Source organism: Anser anser (assembly GCF_964211835.1).
Source record: "Anser anser genome assembly, chromosome: 5".
NCBI lineage: Eukaryota > Metazoa > Chordata > Aves > Anseriformes > Anatidae > Anser > Anser anser.
Window position 1 is genome coordinate 53,911,773 of NC_139725.1, and position 22,228 is coordinate 53,934,000.

The following is a 22,228-nucleotide window of genomic DNA, read 5'->3' on the forward strand; positions in this document are numbered from 1 at the left end:
AAGAAGGAAGGAGACCTCCTACTCATACAAGGTCTTGAGCTCTTCATTTGTCTGACAGCGACACACACAAGCCAGCAAAGCCTGTAGCTGCTTCTCTGATGGAGAGGGGAGGCCACAGGAATGGCCCAACAAAGCTGTAGGAACTGCTGTCATTGCCATCACAGCCAGGGGTGAGATATACCAGAAATAAGAAAACAGGAAATTGGCCCATGTTTGCGAAGCCAAAACCACCTTACAGTAGATACACTAAGTGGTACAGTACAAGCATAGTCAATCTTCAGTTTGCTGCCAGCAAAACAGATTAATACAATATTTTGGCCCTTACAGAGAGGAAAAACACAGAAAGGCATAAATATATTCCATCATTAGCTGTCTATTGATTTATTATTGATCAAGCAGAACAACTCAGCTGTTGAAATTTGGACAAAGCAAATATAAATAGCAACGCTATCTTACCTCTGTAACTGCCCACACAATGAAATTTTAAATCTCTCCTAAAGCTGACATTTATAGCAGACAAGTAAACAAAAGGGAAAGATATAGGATTCACAAGTTTTTTTTTTTCCCTTTTCCATTGACACTGACACTACTTCTGAAAAAAGCTATTTGACTGGTATGACAATGAGTACAAATTAAGTGAGGGGAAAACCACAGTTCTGAAGACCTACCTGCTCCGTGATCAAAATTGTATTCTGCTTCCAAATACATTTACTTTTGACTGCACATTAGTTGAACTCTTTAGAAGTATTCAAATATTCTGTAGCTATTATATCAATTTAAAGCTAAAAAACAACTTCCGAACATTTGAATAGAGAGTTCTAAAAGGCAATATACTTGCCTGCATTTAACTCAAACATTATTTAGCACAGGAAAGTTAAATGGTGGTATCTTGCTGGAAAAATATACCCTTATTGGAATAGTATAGATTAGAAAGAATAAGGAGAAATAACGCAAGACTGGCATAAGTCATATTGAAAGTATCACAGCTTTAGAAAATGGTGTCAAAATTATGCTAAAGATGTGATATCTCGCCTAATATACCCGATATTGAAGAGCCAAATGTGATACCAGATTTAAAGATGCTAAAATATTATTTTGAGATCTAGAACTTACTACTTTAAAACCTCCTTACTAAAATAAATATTCCAGTGCCCAACAACTACTAACTAGATTTTGGAGTTCAGTCACGCTAAATCAGTCAAATTTTATATGAATAAGAAATCAAACTTAGTATCTGATCAAAAGGGATTGCAGTCTCATAGAGATTAAGTTCTGTCCAACAGTGCAAACGAACAGATCAAAACACCTCTGGATAGATTACTGCAAGGGGTTGCATTCACAATGGATCTACAATAACACTTGCACAAGCACTACCCAGGTGTCAATACATACTGGTCAGAAAACTGTTCCCGGTCAGCAAGTGCTCCTGTGAAACACTTGATACAATACAAGCTACAGATACTACCTAGCCGTATTACCAAACAGATTCTATTAAAAGAAAAAAAGAGGTATGACTCACAGGGCACTTCCAGCTTCTTGAGTAACAGTAGCTTGACAGAGGCAAAGAAAGCATTTACAGGTATTTGCTCATTAACATTGTTAAGAAACTTAGAACTCAGTGAAAAGGAACTAAATTAGTTAAAATATTACTTAAGTGACTTCGCTTTCTCCAATCAGTTTTAATCTAATTTTTTTTTTATATTAATTGACAATTCTTCTTTATTCACTGATTTTTATGCTACTTCTGTGCAAAGTTAAGTTGCAGAAAGAAGATCCTGTCTCTGGCATTTCTCATAAAGTTAACTTCAACTGCTAGGATGCACAGTATGCATGAAACGCATCTCAGTTTACAGGTCAGTAGGAAAACCTGCTTCCTAACTACATTATCATTTCTTTTAATCAAAATAGTTTAACAAGTTAAGAAGAGTGCATACAAAATTAAAACATGACTGAATTTATTCCATCCACAAGATGGAATCCTATGTCTCTTACCTCTGTTAGGTTATAAAACAGACAGCTATTAGCAAGCACCTGGACTTCAACATCGCTTCTCAATTTAGATATAGCTATTAAAAGACAAAGTTTTACAAATTCTTTACAAACAAATGCAAATTTTATATATCATATATTTGATATAAAGAGGTTTTAAAGAGGTTTTGTTACAAACTAAAGTGTTCTGTTATGGCTTAAGAGCAGTGGGTTTGAGCAATAGGGATTTCCAACATTCTTCCATTCACCCAAACTCTACCAGTTAGCTAAACGAGCTGTGTCCTTCAACTTGCCCAAGCTGAGCTTCAGAGTCTCAGGATGGTGGCAGTTGGAAGGTACCTCTGGAGGTCATCTGGTCCTACCCCGCTGCTCAAGCAGAGCCACCTGGAGCAGGCTGCCCACGATAATGCCCAGGCAAGGAGGGAGATCCCACAACCTCTCTGTGCAACCTGTGCCGATGGTCTGTCATCCGTCACAGTAAAAAGGTATTTCCTGATGTCCATGGGTATGTGATGTCCACATACCCATTGCCTCTTGTCCTGCCTCTGGGCACCACTGAAAAGAGCCTGGCTCACTATTCTTTGCACCCTCCCTTCAAATATTTATACACATTGAAGACATCCCCTTGAACCTCTCCTCTAGGCTGAACAGTCCCAGCTCTCTCAGCCTTTCCTCACAGAAGAGACGATCCGATCCAGTTCCTTAATCACCATCACGGCCCTTCACCGGACTCTCTCCAGTAGCTCCATCTCCGTTGTACTGGGGAGCCCAGAACCAGACACAGCACTGCAGATGTGGCCTCACCAGCACTGAGTGGAAGGATCGCCTTCCTCAATCTGCTGGAAACACCCCTCCTAGGGCAGCCCAGGACACCGTCAGCCCTCTGCGGCAGAGAAATTGCTGGCTCGTGTTAAACTTGGCCCCCGGCACATTCATGTATTGCTCATGAAGCTCCTGTCAGCCCATTCCTCCAGCCTGTTAAAGTCCCTCGGAATGGCAGCGCAAGCCCCTGGTGTTCCAGCCACCCCTCCCAGCTGTGGATGATCAGCAAACCTGCTGAGGGTGCGCTGTGCCCATCTGGCTGGCGGCCAGTCGCTGGCAGGCTTCCCCAGGGCTCAGGTCGAGGGCTGACTCTGTTCAGCATTTTTATCAGTGATCTGGATGCAGGAGTTGAATATATCCTTATCAAGTCTGCTGATGATACTGAACTGTGAGGTGCTGCTGACTCCCTGGAGGGATGAGAGGCCTTGCGGAGGGAAGATAGATGGGAGCACTGGCCGATTGAGAATGGCATGAAGTTAATTCACCAGAGGAAAATGCTGGGTGCTGCACCTGGACAGAGCAGTGCCGGACCCAGGCCCAGGCTGGGGACCAGCTCGGCAGAAAGGGACCTGGGGGTGCTGGTGGGCAGGAGGCTCAGCACAAACCAGCAGCGTGCCCTGACAGCTGAGGGGGCGACCTGCAATTTTGCAATAAACCCAGCACAGACAGCTGCTCCAAGGAGGTGATTCTCCTGCTATATTCAGATATCACGGTGGTTGAAGGCCCCCATGAGGGCCAGGCCCTGCAAACATGAGGCTACTTCTGTGGAGAGTCTGATCCGTAGGTCTCATCCCTTTCCTTCTCCTGATCAGATAGTCTGTAGCAGACACCCACTACAATTTTACCCATATCGGTTTGAAAGAGACAGCTAGCTTGTTAGGGCCCTTCAGAAAAACCTGCAGACCCCGGTGGTCCAGAGAACACAGGCTAAAAATGTCTAAATTACTGTTTAAACTGCCATCCTTAACAGTCCCGCAAAACTGACCCTCTAGTCCAGTGCATGAGAGGCAGCTACACATAAATACTACCCCCATACAGCTGGCTACCACAGCAGAAGTCATGCTAGTTAAGGGCTCTGCCAATTTCAGACTTACCATATTAACACTTAAGGCATATTAGAAGTTTACTGAAATTATCATAAAGTTGTCTTACTACACCCATAGTGTCCCAAACGATTAAATAGTACTCTGGCACTTCCACCTGGTCTAAGAACACTCCCTCTCTTGATGTCTTGTTTTGATTTACAAAAAATTCTCTTTGGTAGACTACAAACAGCCACCCAGGTGCAGCTGCAAGAAAGTCAAACAGGAAAACCACCGCATATTCTTTTTAAAAAGGTTCAAACTTCATTTATTTTCTTTAGGAATATAATCTCACTGTGAATGTCTGTAAACTATATGGCTCCCTCTTGTGCTTATTATACCACATTTCAGTGTACAAAATTTTTTTAACATTAAGCCACAAACATTTGAGCTCTGTTCACCTTTCAGTATGCATGCAACGCCCATAAATGTTAATGGAAGTCACACATACACCTTGCAAGGGAAAATAAAACCCTGCAGTTTACAAAACTTTTTTTTCTTTGGAACAAACTACAAAAACAGCTTAAAACTACAAGTCTTCTATGATGAAAGTACTCTTTTGACCACTCACTGTATTTTGATAGCAATGCAGAGGCCAAACACGCCTTTAAAGTACATCTGCAAGAACTTTTAACTGTTTTTTAGTTATCAAATTACATACATTAAGAAAGGTGTCAGTGTGGTTTATACATCCTGGCTAACATGCTCAAGGGTTTATTTTTGTCTGCTCAACATCACACCTGTTTCTGCTTATCAAACCAGACTACAGTTTAGCTTGCAACAGCTGTGAAATGCATAAATCTGCCCATTCTTCACGTGTATCTGGACTACTCACTTTGAGAAAGAGAACTACAGTGTTTTGAGAAAGCCACCATTACAGAGAAACTAGTGAAATAAAACAGACCAGCACTTGTCAAATGATGTTTAAATCTGCACATGTATCAGAGGCAAAATTATTTTAGTAACAGTCTAGAGATCCTACATGGAAAGAAAATGAAGCATTTGAATAAATGATTTTTAACCCTTTTATTACCCAGTCATTAGAAACATTTTGCAGAATAAAAGCACTGCAAAGTATTTAAAATATTTTAACTTCACAAAGTAATCCCTTTTTCAGTGTCCCCAAATATTAGAAAAACACCTTTTGTTTTAAGGTTCTACTTGTTTTACTTCCTGCAGCAGAAGAGCTCTCAAGAAAGCAAATATAAGACTTCTGTAATGCAAAAAAGGGTATCTGTAAACGTTAAAAAATATTAGTCTGCATACCTGAAGCAGAATCAAAATCCTGGTCACATGAGTCAGCTTTCATTAAAATGCTTATTCTAATGCAGTAGTAGTAGTGAATGAAATGATGGTACACAAAAATCTAACATTCGCTTTCATACAGCTTGCAGAGTACTCTGCCTTTCATAAGAAAACGGCTTTGCTTTGCCTTTTCATTTATACGATGATTTTTTTCCCCACCTCTTTTTCCATTTCCATATGCTCATGAATTTCCTAAAAACATTACCCTTAGTGTTAATATTTTGTAGGTCAAGTTTATTTATAAAATAATGAGTGCATGCAAGATGATACCAAAATTCATTCAATTTTTTTTCTGAATAATGAAAAATGATACTTTGTTTTAGGGAAAAAAGAGAGGCATTTTTTTCCTGTGCACTTTTTCTTCAGTGTTTCAAAACTTACAAGCTTTTATTTTTGAGAGCAGAAACAAAGATCGAGAAGTCTTAAAACTTCCATAAGTTTTATCAAAAGCATTATTAGCAAGTACCTAGTCTGTTCACTTGACACTCCTGGAGCCAGCTGAAGTTTATATCTTCCTAATGTGACATTTACTGAGTACCAGTAAAGAAACTTTCAGCTGAAACTAGTTACCTAGCTAGCAGTACTGAAGCATGGCACCAAACAACCAGAACACACCTAAAATTTACCTAGCCCTTATTACCACTCATTTTCCAAAGAACAGGTAAATAAAGCAAATTATACCCATCTGATCTCTGTTCGTACTGACGTTCATTGTGAAACAATAGCTACGTTATACAAGGAATAAAAGTATTTGTCAAGAGACAAAAATATCTGGTCTAAATTTTTGGACCACAAGCAAATGTTTCACACTTCACACGGTACGTTTCACACTTCATACGAAAGACAACAATACAGAATTAAACACTTTCTTGGATGTACTAATATAAAGCTCAAAGAGAAGAGCACCATTTATTTGCACACTATTTCCACCAAGGTTTCCCATTGCTGCAGATCAAACTGAATTAAATCACCCTCAGCAACATCAGAATACAATAGCTTCAGTTGGGAGGGACCTAAAAAGATCTCATCCAACTGTCAAACTACTTTGGGGCTGACCCAAAGCTTAAATATTTCGTGAAGACTGTTATCCGAATGCCTCAAATATGGACAGGCACAGGGCATCCACCACCTCCCTAGGAAGCCTGTTCTAGTGCCTAACCACCCACTTGGTGAAGAATTTTAACCTAATGTCTAGCCTGAACCTCCCCGGCACACCTTTGAACTGCTCCCTTGTGTCCTGGCTCTAGATATCAGGGAGAAAAGATGAGCAGCTCCCTCTCAATTTCCCCTCCTTGGGAAGTTGTAGAGAGCAACGAGGTCATTCCTCAATCTCCCTTTCTGCAAGTTTAACAAATTCAGTGTCCTCAGCCACTCTTCATAGGATGTAACCAGCTCTTTAACCAGCTCTGCTGCCCTCCTCTGGACACATTCAAGTATCTTAAAATCCTTCATGAGTTGTGGAGCCCAGAACTGAATGCAATATTCCAAGGAGGCTGAACCAACGCTAAATACAGTGGGAGAATCACCTCTTTTGACCAGCCGGCTATGCTGTGTTTAACGCACCCCACAATACATTTTGCCTTCTTAGCTGCCAAGGCACACTGCTGAGAAATTGTCCTCCAGAAGGTACCATACCAGTTTCCATGTAATTTCTAATATAAAACAAAACAAGCTTTTAATACACCACACTCTTATTATCATATTCAGCAAATCGCCGACACCAAGGCTCTAAAGATGGTCTACCCCTAAAGTCATCTCATGTACATTATTTTCTTTGCTCAAATCTTTTTTCTAATTACTTTTCTTTTCTTACTCTAACATTCTACAGCATGGCCTTTGATGCTGAATATGAATTATTTAGTGAGACATTACTTTGATGACATTAGCTTATGTTTTATACAAATGATTTTTGATTAGCTTTAGGAGACAATAAGAGAAATAGCATGTATTTGCTGTCCTTAAACAGATTTTCTGTGACAAAGCTTTCATGGACAGAAAATGTTTTGTCAAACATTTAAGCTGCTTTTCACTTAATAGACATCACATGCTTCAACTGATGTTACACTACTGCATTCTGTAAACATTCTTCTGTTCTGTTTGCATCACCTCAGTATCAGTTTAAATGTATTCATCTATCATTGGGAAGAGGTTCTGAAATACTGGACAGTCAAAAATCCAGGGTATCATCCCAGATCTCATTTCTCTGCAAAACTGTATTTCAGCTTTTCTTAATTAACATTGTAACTGCATAACCTCTCACACTGACTAATGCTGCTAGTAGTGTCATGAAACTGATGGAACTAGTCATAGCAATAGTTACCTGAATAAGTTGTACAAGAGCATGAATATCAGTTAGAAGAATTAGAGAATGTTACACAATATTATGTTCGTGGTGCTTTAAAAACAGTAGAACTATTCAGGGGTAAAAAGATATAAAAATATACCAGAAAAAAGAAAATTCAGTAGTTCTATTTGTTCAGACAATACTATTTGAGAAAAAAAGCAAAGAACTGAAAGATCAAGTGTGGCCTGGCAGCCTATAATAGCACACATCAAAAAAGGAGAGTTGTCTAAGTTACCCTTCCCTGTGAAACTTGGAAGAAATATTTTTCCTTCCTGGTAGAAAGCCACTGTTCCTACCAAACTCCTTGCCTCAAAACAGAGAATCTTACTTGGTGTTCACCCACTATATCAATGACTTTAGGTTCTGAAAGGTGTTCCTCCATTCCTCGTGCCCTCACAATACTTGGTAACTTGAGACTGTGTTTGAAACATTAAGCGGAATAACATAACTTTTGTTGACTTTAAGAAGATAATATTAAAGTTTCAGAACTCTGATAATATTAAGGGAGAAAAGAATTGCTCTATGTCTTCTGACCTCTCCTATGGCCAAAATAGTTTTATCTAGACCACCCACTTGTGGAAATTCAGCATATAGTTACATATTTTTCATATAAATTGTGCCACAAAAAGCTTTGGAGGGTTGGGTACTGAGCACAGCCTTGACAACAACACATCACCATTTACGTAACCTACAACATCAATTATGTCTATACATAAGTCAGCGTAACAGTTCTCTCTTAGAAATTAGATTTAAATCATTACTTCAGAGAATGATGGAAAGTTCACCTGTCTCAAGACTCCCCATACTCAAATTGTTATCAGATGAATTTATGTACTTAAAAGCAATCAAAATAACTAAAGGAGAAAGCTACAGTTAAGCCACATTCATTGAAAATACAACATATGCAGTGTTCTTTTCTACATCAATTAACAATTATAATTTTGCTTTGTTTACTGAAAACTATTTTTTTCAAGAAGTCAAAGAAATGTAAGTTGTACAAGATCTCTGGAGGTCACCTATCCCAATTTCCCCACAGGCAAATTTCTGGAGTCTGGCTACTGGTAGGAAAAACTACAAAGAATAATTGAACTACCCTTTATCACCCTTTCCCCAGCTCCCTCACTGTCTTCATAACAGATAAAGGGCTTAAGTAAGTGACATCTTAGCAGCCCTCCTCTGCACTTGCTCCACTTTGTCAACGTCTCTTGTACTGGTTGGCCCCAAAACGTACAGTATTCCAGGTAAAGCCTCACCAATGCCAAACAAAGGGCAGTAATCACTTCTTTCAACCAGCTAAATACATTCTTATATATTCATAAGCCTACTGAACTGTGAAATTTTAACAGCAGTTCAAAAACACAGCAGGAAATTGCTTTAATGATTCAAACCTTTAAAGAGCAATACAGTTTCTCTATTATTTAGCATCACTGTTTTCATACCTTCCTCAATAATCATCACGAGAACAACATATACTATACACTACATTTAAGATCCTTACCTGAATAACTTTGTAGAAATAGGCATACTGTCGAGCTGTATTTTTATATTGACTAAAAACATCATGTATGGCCTGAGTTGACTGAAGATACTGTACTTCATCTTCTTCGAAATAGAGTGGAGTATCATATTCATTGGGGAGAGTCTGGATGTAGGGCAGCCAGAAAGAGTTGGGGTTGGCTCGCTCACAAAGTAAATGGAATGCCAATGTTATATTGCCCATAGCTTGAAGAATTCGATCTTGAGAATACAGGGAACCTGAATTAACCCAGAAAGGTGAGGTGCTAAATTAACAGCCCGTGGAAAGTACCACCCTAGATTCAGTTTAAATGAACATTGTGACAAGTAACATGTAAGAATTTTCAAATAAGAAAAAAAAAAGGTTTTCAGGTTTCTAAAACATTTGGCAACCCACACTGTATTATGCTGCAAGTTATTAGTAAACGCCTCATACAATTATACGATTGAAGACATGAAGAAACTAGAGCAATACTCTGCGTCTCTGAACATCTCAACTCCCAGTATTATGGAAACCACATAGTACATTATATACTGAACATTGTACAAGCTGTGTGTTCAAAAACACACATGCGTCTGGAAGATAGCTAGTGTGCTCAGCCAGCAGCAGAGGAAAATTAAATTCCTTCCACTGACACTTCAAGCTTGTAGGTATTCCAAACCTGATGGTGAGGATGATAAGCAAGTCTTGTGGTACAGCTGATCAACTAAATAAGAGACTTGCATTAAATGATCCCATACATAATTTCTTGTTAAGAACTTCCTTAAGCTCTTACCTAATACTGAATTTTTAGCTGACTCAACTGTCATCAAGAGTTTTCTAGGAACCCACAGAAACAACTCCTCAGCCTACAGAAAGAAAAAAAAGTATAGAGGGTCAGTTAGCATGTATATGATGTGCCAACCATCTTAAGCATACATTAACATTAAATTCCAGGGTTTTTCCTTTTTAAATCATAATTATTTTGAACCAGAATTATTCCTTCTCTTCCACTGCAAGTTAAACAAATATCGTATTGTGGTAACCGAAGTGTCCAGATCTGCATTATAAAAAGCTTAAAACAAAGATACTTGTATTACAAAATAAAGTGTTTCACTTTGGAGGTGCCAACATGTAGATGGCCCACACAACCTCACATCTACAACATCCATTATACTGCTAATAATTATTGATCAGATATTTTCTCCCAGTACAAGTATTTTCATATTGCCCTTTATGATTTTAGAAGAACTGTTCAGGATTTTGATTCTCATTAACTGGCAGTGCTAGCGTTATTAACTACATGCTACTAAAGCCCTAGAATGAATACAACATGCTCAATTTTTAACATTTTTTCTACAGTAGCCAATTGCCTCTTTCCATCTCCTTTTTACAGATGGGAGACAGCTAACAGCTTTACATGCTTACCTATTAGCAAACCGTGTGCATCTATATTCTTTACCTAATGAGTGCAAGACACTCGGTACCAAGGTTTTATTTTGGTTTTGTTTTCCTCCAAATCCACTACAAATAAGTATCACAATACGTCTAGGAAGCAAAAAGACCAGTGCTTTAGAAGGCACTGGGACGTGGAAGAGGAGAGCTATAAAAATCAATGTGAGAGGGCTACATCAATGGGGTAAGAGTACTCTGGTGATTAGGTAAACATTATGGGCAAACAAGGAGATAAAAAGACCAATAAAATTCACGGTATTATTTGGTCAAAATAATACTCAATTTTATTTCTCAAGTACAGAGTTTAGAGTGTTTAAATTTCATCAACAAAGGGGGAAGGGAAGAAGATGAACATTTCATAGCTCTGCAGCTACATTCCAAACATTTTCTAACTAGTCAAATGTTCACGTGCTTACCTTTATCTCTCTTGTTGCTTTCAAACCAAACCCCTCCTCCTCAAAGTTAGCTATTTCAAAACCCTCCGTGGATGCTCCATTTTCAGTTGCCCATTTTATCAATTCAGGGAAATAGTCATCTCTTTTTCCATCAAAGACAATAGACAAACCTGTATACAAAATGTATTAAAGGTGCAGAAATAAGAGGAGAAAGATTAAAAAAACAATATATAAGCACATGTAAACAGGTATGTGTTATCCTATAGCAGTTATCCTTTGAGGAAGCCGAGTGAGAACCGGTCTTTGTTAAGTACTACTTGATAGTAGACAAATGTCATACCCAGACTTCATCAAAGTAGATATTCTGCAAAATTTGCTTACCTTAAAAACACAACCATCTAAATAGAGCTATGATGAAATACGAAACACCCCTCCTCTTTCTCTTTTAAATAAGAAAATAATGAAAATATTTCTCAGCTAAATATTGATAATAAATGCAATCACCACAACGTGGTAATACAGACACAAGAAGGAATTTAGGAGCATGTTGAAATTTCATTAACTGAGCCCTGGAAATGATAAGCAGATATCAAGCTCCTCTCACGCACAAGGCACTTAGCTTTTTCACATAGCATATGGATATGCTAAAATAACTAAGAACTGATCATCCTCCTGATATCACAGAGCTCTTCCAAATTCTTGACACTGATTCTCCAACAGGCACGCGGTCCTCCAGTGAAATCACAAGTCTTACTCACTTCCTCAGCTTTCCCTTTAACCTTCATCGGATTTGAACTTATGCATTATGGTTCCCAGCTATACTCTGTCAGCCTTCTATACCTCTTTGCCTCTAAGTCCTCTTCAATCCAAACTCCAGTGTCAGATGACATTAAAATTGTCCAAACACCCCTGGTGTTCAGGCCATTTTATGAATGACAATATGCAATCAGGAAATGGCTTACATTTGAAGATATTTTGGTTAGGCATGGGAGAAGTCATTGACAGCAGCCCTGTTGAGAGAGACTTGGGGGTTCTGGTGGACAAAAGGCTCGACATGAGGAAAAGGCTCTGGGAGACCTTATGGCAGCCTTTCAATACTTAAAGGGGTCCTATAGAAAGGATGGAGAAGGACTCTTTACTAGGGTAGATAATGACAGGACAAGGGGGAATGGTCATAAACTGAAAAAGGATAGATTTAGATGAGACATCAGAAAAATTCTTTACTGTGAAGGTGGTGAGGCACTGGAACAGGTTGCCCTGAGAAGCTGTGGGTGCCCCATCCCTGGAGATGTTCAAGGCCAACACAATCTAGTGGGTGGCATCCCTGCCTATGGCAGGGGGGTTGAGTGATGTTTAAGGTCCCTTCCAACACAAGCTATTCTATGATTTTATTATCTTGAGAAGTATTTTAGGAAAAGTAGCAGTAGTGTATCTGAGACTATTTTCCTCAAAATCATGCATTTCAAAACCCCAAACCAATCAAATCTGCAGTTAACACGACAGCGCAACTATCATGTAAGCTATATTTTTTGACAATGCAGTATAAAAGGTGTATATTGATGAAGTCTTTTCAATGCAATGAGAATGTGTTGTGCCATATTTTGTTTGTTTCCTTTTAAACAAAGCTGCTATTTCTCCTTTATTTCATATCCATTTCACAGAATTATTTTCTGTAAAATATATCTAGACCTAAGGCTAGTAAGGCATGTCTAGTAAGACTAGTTGCACAAGTTAAAGTCACTATTGTGGAACAATTTTTTTCTATACCAAACAAAATATAGCTCTACTGGTGAAAATTACTGAAAATTTAGCTTTATTGAAAGTTTTGGTAATGAATCAAACAAGAAAAAAAAAGAAAGCAAAAATACTCCATTTTCAAGTTAAGTTTTCTATGATCAAGACCATTTTAGTTCACATTTTGCAACCTATTGTCCTATTTGAGAAAATCACAAAGTATGACATTTTAGTCAATACATTCATTCGTACATCTTAGAGTTCCCAACCACAGTTTACATCTCTTTTCCTAAGTGTTTAAAGCTGTTATTAATCTAGAAAACCGTGTAGTTTTAATTAGTATGTTCCACTCAAAAATAGTTTTGAAAGACATCATGCTATTCATACTCGCCACGTATGTAAAAATGCACGTTAAAAGGCATTTGTGTGTCAAACGGTGTTGTGGTTAGTAGGTTTTGCATCTTTCAAGACAAAAATATGTCCTATTAACATAATACTGTTATACAAATTCTACTTGTGCCAGCAGATATTTTTCCATAGATGGTTCTATCTTTCTGGTGCTGAAGATACGGTGAACAGTCCAACCTCAATGCTAACTCTGTTCTTGTTAAGCTGAATTATCCTTTACTGTAACACTTGTATTACATCATAGAAACCAGGACATGTACCACAAGTTTATGGAAGTTGTGGGACAGCAAAATAATGAACCAAGTTTACCTCTACACAGCTACAGGATGCAGTCACTCAAACTATCATTTATTTTTCAATGTCTTCTGCTAGTAACTAACATTCAGAGGTTTAAAGTTTTTATGAAGTGAGATTTTTATGCATTCATCAATATATATTAAAAACAGGTGTGAAAAGGACATTTCAAGCTTCTAAGTACAGTCTTCTTCAAGCAAGAATACGAAACACAAGCTCCATTTTAAATACAGGCTGGCTTTTTTTTTGCCTTCACTGTATAAATCTTAGAGAAGAAAGAATTGTTACAAGACCTTTTCAGGTATTTCCAGTTCAAGTACATTCATTCCCAGATTAAAAAGTTGTTTTATTGGCAGAAAAATAACTCTCAAGAGGTTGGTTTTACTAAAAGTTACATGGAAAATATTCTTTAGAACATACCTCCAAATAAAAACAAAACTAATATGAAAATAGTACCAACAACTGATCAGTGAGTTGTTACAAAAGGTAGTGAAGGAAAGTTGATCTCATCTGAAAAATAAGCACACATTAAAATTGGGAAAATCAACAGTGAACTCCATATAAATAAACTAAAGAAATGCTTGTTGTATCATAGTTTGTGCTTGATATGCAGCAGGTAGACATATTAATTGATGAATTTATTTTGTACATTTTATTCCGTCATAATTTAATGGCATTATTTTGAATGCAAAAACTGTTTCCATGTCCAGTACGTGTTCAGATTAAAATACTTACGAATTTCAATTTGAAATGTTCAGATTTATAGAAGCAGAAAAGCAGAATATGGAATCAGAAATCAAAGAGGCCTATTATTCTCAAAGGATTTTACTTCCAGACCTTCAGATTGTCATCTCACCACAATCTCAAACTGTCTTTTCTAATTAAAGGACAAAATTATCACAGAATCAGTTGTCTGTGATATTCATTCATAAACGCAAATACTAAAATTGTTAATGCCACTGGTTATGCTCACCAGAACATTTAAGAAAGTTTAATGTGTAAAAAGTAACTGCATGTCAGGAGAACTAGTGTTTTTATCCTAATATAATAGGATTGCATAATATTTATACAACAACAACGAATCTCCTTTAGCTCTCAACAGAAGCAAGACTTCGGGTAAATTAATGGTAGTTCATGTGGGCTATTATCTTACAGTCTTTCACATTTACCTTTTTGCTTTTTGCGAATTTTCTCAACAAGGGAACGAATCTGCACATATTCTTCCCATTCTTTACCAGGACCAGGCGTAGGACTGCTGCATTCTGAAAAAAAAGCCAAATGTAAGTATTCTCTTTAATAATATATGCATATATATATATATATTTTAACATCAGAGAAAAGGTCATGGTTGCACAGTAACTTTAAGTGAACCTTAGTACTAGTCCTTTGAGCATGTTTACATAGTAAACACTACCGTGTTCACTGTTATAAACATCCCATTTTTTGACAAGTAATTGCTAGAGACTTTTGAAATTTTCACAACTGTTCACACTTGCTACTGTCACTGGTAACTGTCCTGAGCTACACTGTGGTTGAAACACAGGACCAATTTTCATATCCAGACTTCTCGAAATTTTCACAACTTTCCTCAAGTTATTTTACTTTCACCTAGTCTTCTATTCTTTCAGGTATAAGAAACATCGAATGTTTAAAAAGCTAATAGAAAAAAATGCAAAGAAACAGAGCTTTCAGTAGTCTCACAGATAAAGCAAACAGATAAAAAATTCTGTTTTCAATAACCCCCACAAAGCATCATTTACATTGGCCTGTTTGCTGTTATTTTGACTGTAAAGAAAGCAGATAATAGCACTGTGCTTACCTTCAGTGAATGAGAAATTTGCTAGTACATACATTTGACCTACCTAATTAATATAGTGTTCAAAGACACATGCGTACTGGAAGGACAAGCAAAGGAACACTTAGCCAAGCTTTAGCTTTAGATTAAATCCACAGTCTCTCTCTGACAATATTCTAAATGCCAGCATGTGGATCTGAGCTGCATAAATCCAAGCGGGCAGCTGAAGATTACCTTGTTCAACTGATTTGAAAATCTTTCCACTGAACGAAACATGGAAGCTTGACAAAAAGAACAGCTGATACTTGTCTTTGCTTAGAAAATTAGATCTATATTTTATTTTTGGTAGCAAAGCACAGGCCAACTGTAGCACAAGCACAAAATTGCTCTGCCAACTCCTTGTCTCCTCTTTGCGAGCAATGCTGAAGAAAAATCCTGAATTTTTCTAAGGCAACATTTAAATCTGTCCAGGATATGAAAACTGGTCCTGTGTTTCAACCACAGTGTAGCTCAGGACAGTTACCAGTGACAGCAGCAAGTCCGAACAGCATTTTAACATCATCATATGAATTTGTGCTCTGCTTTTTATGCTTAGTAGAAATAACAGACGAATTCCAAAAACCTCAACAAGTGAAACAACCTTTGGACTACACGCTAGAATTGAGCGCTACAGAAGGCTTCCAAACAATGATAAAAATAAACATTTTTATTTAAGGCAAAAATAACAGTGCAGTTGAATTGAGTTGCACTGCTGCTTTCCACAATTAATTTCTCTACTCTGATATTGGTTCGAAGTGCTGTTCAAATGTTCAACAGAAATGGTGTAATTCTTGAGGTTTACAAGAAAAACTTCTTTTGACAAAGCTGTAATGTCAAGTAATCTACAATTGCTTTTTTTAAAGTCTAATCTCACCCACTATTTATGCTTGAGTTGAGCCATAAAGCCAAAAGCTATCAAAATATACTGTGTCCAATACATACATATATAATACACCTGTAATAGTATCTACTAAGAGATACATGCTATGAGATGCACAGTATACTATCTTAAGCAGGCTGAAATGGCAGGCTTGGCCACTTACAGGAAGTGAATTGAATTCACTGGTTTCACTAACCAGAGAAAACATTCGAGCGTTCGGCATGTCATCCCTTCTCCCAAAGAGGCATAAAATGAAACTTACTTTGCAATAGCTCACTGATGAGATTCAACATTTCCTTTGGAGATACTGTCGCTGTGGCTCCTGTACCTGACTTCTGAGTTTTTACTCGGCTCTTCTTCCCCATCTTCCAACTAAAACAGATTAACAAGCAGACTTGTTACCAATTACTAAGAAACCAAATGAAGTAATGACAAATTGACAAGACGACAAACAAACCAAATTATTTCCTCTTGACACGAAACAAGAGAGTGAGACAGACTGTCCCTAAGGACATGGAGACTACGAAGTCCTGGGGCATAAAAAGGCTTTTTACCTCTCTAGTAGATATCAGAGGCTCAAACCCATGCATGCTGTTTCATTTTATCAGTCCCACTTGAGTCGCATAATTTACTTTTCCAGTACAGCTTCTACCATGAGAAGCCCTCACGTGCAGACTGGTCAGGAAAGATCTCAGATTCTTTGCAATCACTTCCTGACTGGTCACATCCCTCAGCGATTTTTTAAACGAATATTGTCCTCTAGAAAGACACTGCTCTGCCACAAGCTGTTTATCACATTTGATACAAGATTTGATTAATTTTCATCTCATAAGAATGCAGGAGGTGACACTCATTAGGATATCCACATGAACTTCTAATTGTAGGAACTGTAAATAGGATCAATATATATAGCCAACCTGCTGTAATATACTGTAAGACAAAGCCACAGAAGAACACTGGCAATGAAAATAAAGAACCTAGAAAAGTTTATTTTTGTGGTTTCCTTGCTATACCTTTTTTTTTTTATAGTAATGCTCTCATAATTGAGAAAATAAACAGAGCTTCTGGTACACAAGGCCACCTTCACACTCTATTTGCACACCACAACCACTTCAGTGGTTTGCTCTTCAACATGCCATCCTGTTACATTTATTGTAGACCCTTGCATACTTAAAAGAAATTAAGTCAGATAGGTCTGTAATGGACCCAACTGCAGGTCTGGGGAGCAGAGTCCAAAATCTTCAGAACAAGCACTGTCTTGGTTCAACATGAAACAATGTAAATCTGGTTCACACAAATGGTTTTGCACATTTGTTCTAAGCACAATCCCCTATATCCTTAAGAATCATCAGAAAAAAAAAAAATCAGTGTCCTCATAGTGTATTCCACGTTACAAGTTAAAAATTATGACAGTTTATACCAGAGAAGATGCTCATAAATACTAAGATAAATAAGTTGAACAACTGAAGTGATTTTGAAGGATTCTGGTTTCTCAACTCCAAGAAGAAATTGTTTATTGGCCAATAATTTGACAGAAAGCAGCCTAAGAAAATGCCCCGTATATACAACTACCAGAATACTGCAAACTTCCTCAGAAGTTCTATTTAGGGAAAGATCTACTTGGTATACAAATGTTCATCAGTAGATTTCATCAGAAGAAAAAAAGACAACAAATTTTATACATGAAAACATGAAAAACGCCACCACGCAATTAGAACGATGATACACCAATACATGAAGCTGTACGAATACAGTACACGGTCAGCACCATATTTTGAAGTTTTTCAGCATGAAATTTGAACCTATTTTTGCGGTGAAAGCATTGTGAGGAGTCTAAAGATAAAGCTGATTTTAGAGCATGTGAACTTTGGCTTCCAAAATACAATGGAAAGAAAAATTTGAACAATGGTATTTGCATTACTATCACAGGTGAATTGTCTCAGAGACCAGAAAGTAACCTCTAGCTGAAATATACTCCTGTATATTACAAACTGTAAGAAACTCAAGGCTAATGCAAGATCTTTTTCAGCTTCTACAGCTCAGATAGCACACAGTGAATATACCATAGGAAATAAGGTCAGCAAACACTACTTACTAGGTTGATGGCACTGTAATCAGAAAAGCATTTTCACTAGTACATGAAAAACACTGCAAGCATCTCCATAGATGCATTTTGTCTCAACTATTGCTTCTTAGTCATCAGAATTTCTAGAGACAACAAATTCTGTACCCTGCATGCATGATTAAATCAGCAAATTTATCTCACGCAAAAAAAAAGCAAAAACAGCAGACTGACATCTTCAGATATCTTGTTTTGAAACTATTTCCTTTTAAGTAATTATTTATCTTGATTAAGACTGCACTTTTTATCCAATTCCCCAATCAGAAAATAGAACTCCACTTCCTAAATAACTTATCTCCGTTCCTCGCTCAGTTACATGAGACAAAAACAACCACTTACAATCCAATGCATCTGACAAATGTGGTGTTTGCTAAAGGCCATCATCTGAAAGGAATTCCTGGTATGTGTGTATTTGTCCAGAAAATATATTCCAAACACCAACCCAGGGGAGCTGCTTAGCGCAAGTCACATAACATTTTTAATGTAATATACATAATAAACATATTATGAAAATTTTATCAAATATTCTTAAAATCTAGAATATATAATCCAATTTCATGTGTCAAAAAAAGTTTAGTTAAGCAATACTCCCTGCCATTTTTAACCAATAGATTATGAGTTATCCTGATAACATATGATGCAATATGGAGAAAATAGTGCAATTTCTTTGTGAAACCACTTTTTGTATTTAAAATTATATTTGCATCATACAATTCATGAAACAGATTTTAGAGTTTGATTTCAATTCCATAGAAATCCTTGGATTTCCAAAAATACTTGTAACTTAAGAAAAAATGTATTTTTTTAATTTGAAATAAAATTTCAAAAATGAAGCACCATTTATTTATTTATTTATTGCTAATGATTAAAGGCATGTTTCAGAAAAATGAAATGTAAGCCTGTTTCTCAACACAGCAACGAAAAGCCAGGCTGTTTGCCAGTATGTGCATGACAACAGGAGAAGCAATCTAAAATATAGCTGCATAACAGGCAGAGAAAAACAAAAACCTTCAGGACTGAGATGAGCTGCAAACTTCATAAATATCTGAAGCAGCAGCAATATTACATTTCAGTGAGGCATGATTTTTTTGTTTTGCTTTGGTTTCTTTGTTTTTTTTTTTTTTCAAGTTTGCTTTTCTGGTTGTCTTCTGGTTAACATTTTTAAGTGCTATGCCATGTTTCCTTTCAAATGAACACTGCTTAAAATTCCTGAAAGCATTCTGCAAAGGGAGAGTAAGCTGACAGCAATGATGAATAAGCTTGGTAATACACAGCACAGCCACATTTCCAAATATAGTGCATCAGCTGGCTTGGCAAGAAGGATCATGCCAAAACACTGGCAGTGAAGGGTGTAAATGATCTTTCTACCCCTTTTAATACTGCTGTCAAAAATGATCCATCTCCCCCTCCTAATACTGCTGTCAAAGAGCAGTTGTGTTGTGTCAGACTTTGAACTTTTGTTTCCGCATCTCACACAAATAATATTTTAATGAGCTGTAAAATATTCTCCCCTTGACTTGCAGCTTTAGAGTGAGAATGTTCACCTAACAGCTTTAGAAGGTAACCACGAGAAGTCTGTACAAAAATACCAGAAGATGTTTGCTTGTTTTTTAATTTAAAAAGATAAAATAATAACGTACTGCTTAACATTCTCATTAAGAAAGCCAATACTTGAGATATTTGAGAATGTGACCTGATCACAGGATCACATTTCCATATGGAAGCAATGCCAAGCATGGATGATAAAAATATGGATCTTCCCAGACAGTACTTCAGAAAAGAATAATAATACTAAAAGTATTCTATGCTAACCACTGACAAAAAATTCCCAACTTTTCACATTCACATGACCACCAAGCTGTTCATTGCAGCACCTATGTAAATAAAGCCACAGTTAAGTCTGATACACAAAAAGGCTATCATAACAAGCTATAAAGATACTCACCTCAGTCACCGGGTAAAAACACAAGCTTGCAACCCGTGTAACAACAGTGAATGCTAGGCAAACACTATACTAGTTTTTAGTATGTACCTGTGTTAGTTTTCAAGAACCGTGGAATTCTTCCCGCTTTCTGGTACCACCTTTCCCAGACCCCCCTGCAATGCTTTCAGTTACCTCCCTCGCCTCTTCGTGGGCTCCATGCTGCTTTCAGTCCCCTCCCTTTCTAGCTAGGCAACATCACCTTTTGCAGGTCAGGATATACCTAAGCATGCTGAGCAAAAACATCACCATACATGCTGACTGCCTAGCAAACAGGCCAAGCAGATAACCTGTTCTCAACACGGCTTTTCCTTTAGCAAGTTGACCAGCTCGTGCTTGAGCTCTCCCACTCCGAAACTTGATTGAAGATGCCCAACAAGTTGATGGACTCCCAAGAGGGAAGAGCTGACCAGCAGACAGAACTGATGTGATCCCAATAAGCCTTGTTTGCTTCAGCTATCACTTTTTAGTTTACAAAATAGTAAATCAGCTATTCAAAAAAATTACCGAGCTTTTACAAATAGCCACCAAGTCTGGAAATCCCACAGCAAGAGGTGCCCAGTCAAGTTTAACTTTGCTTCAAGGACCCAGTATATTTCTAAGGCAGTATCATAACATTGTATCTGCTTTAATTCAGACCCTCCTCCGGGCTAATTACATGATGTCCTCATTACATAATAGTTCCCACCCCACGCATCTTCTTGGCATACACGAGCACAGAAGGTGAGGGGGGCAAATCCGGAATCGGTATTAGAAGGACAGACACGGGTCGACAAGGGCAGACAGGGAGAAGACGAAGGAATTCTCAAGCTACGCAAAGAGCACCGAGAGGTGAGGATAGTAGGTGGCTGTGGGATATGTTCCTTGGCTGCACTGAGCGGGAGGACAGATGAGTAGGATGTACACAAACCAGGCTTGCAGGGTTTGTTTTTCTCCTAATTTGATTACCTAGACGAAGTCATTCTCCCCTCTACTTCAGTTAGGGAAGCATATCGTCTTGTATCAACATATGCTGAGTAGCCAGGGGCTTAAGGGACAAGCTTATAGGCAATTGGTATGAGTTCTCCAATGTGTATGGAGGAGAACACAATTTTACTTTTAATTTGACCAGGTTTAATGGCAATTTGGTCTTTTGCTTCCACTGCTGAAGTTCTTTTCTGAACGTGAATCTATGACTGCTGGTAAAGAGATAAACACATTTCATAGCGAATAGAAAGCACAAAATCAAGAAGTGTAAGAACAGTGTGGGTGGAGGAAGATATGTCTGTGATCTTTAAGAAAAATTCAGTTTATACACTTACAATGAACACTACGTTTGCTTGTGAAAACCACCTACATCATGTCACTTGGAAACCACATTAACACTCTCACCACTCCTAAGGTATTAATCTAGATGCTGTTTCCACTAAATAAATGACTGTTACAGTTTCAGTCCCTTTTCCCCCAGCTCTCAATCTCTCATCTTTGCTGTACTCCATCACTTCTCTTCTTGCTATTACTTCCCTTCCACCACTGCCCTTTCTTTTTTCTTCCATTTCCTCTACAAAGTTGCCTCAAAAGCTCTGTGAAATACAGCACCATTGCAGTTCACTCTGTATACATTTCCTCCAACATGCTTCTGTCCTTTCATTTAAGTTGTAAGCTCTTTAGGAAGCGAGACCTCCTGTGATTAGAGTGCTCATAACAAGGCAGCCTTGCCCCCCAATTTTTTAAAGGGAATCTGAAATATTGCCATAGTGCTGATGACAATGCTAACAAAAATAACTTAAGAAAAAACACTAAAAAGATTGATGGTAGAAAAGCCACTTAAGATTGCATTCCGCTTAGAATACAGTATAAATTTATGCTTCTCAAGAACTCCCTTGGCTATGGCCTGCAATATTTCATTAAGAGAGCTTTGATGCACTTATGGCTAGATACTATACTCTGAGTCAATCCAAGGCACAGCCCAAATACAGAGTACCCTGGGGTTCTTCTCCTGTCCCAGAACAACTCAGTGTGGACTGTGTTGCTTCTAATCAGTTATAATAAATCTTTATGCTATACCATCGCATAGCCTCAAATGCCGTTCCTTCCTGCAGGTTAAGA

At 37.7% G+C, this 22,228-nt stretch overlaps 1 protein-coding gene across 1 annotated transcript in view; it reads right to left on the minus strand.

Annotated features, from left to right (window-relative positions):
- The window catches only part of SETD3 (SET domain containing 3, actin N3(tau)-histidine methyltransferase), a 58,356-nt gene that overhangs the window by 22,082 nt on the left and 14,046 nt on the right, over positions 1-22,228 (minus strand). The window contains exons 3-7 of the mRNA XM_083836688.1: positions 16,300-16,409; positions 14,493-14,585; positions 10,909-11,057; positions 9,834-9,906; positions 9,041-9,297 (exon numbers count right to left, since the gene is read on the minus strand). Of these exons, the coding sequence (XP_083692814.1) occupies positions 9,041-9,297; positions 9,834-9,906; positions 10,909-11,057; positions 14,493-14,585; positions 16,300-16,402 (675 nt within the window). The 5' untranslated portion in view covers positions 16,403-16,409. The remainder of the gene's footprint in view (positions 1-9,040; positions 9,298-9,833; positions 9,907-10,908; positions 11,058-14,492; positions 14,586-16,299; positions 16,410-22,228) is intronic.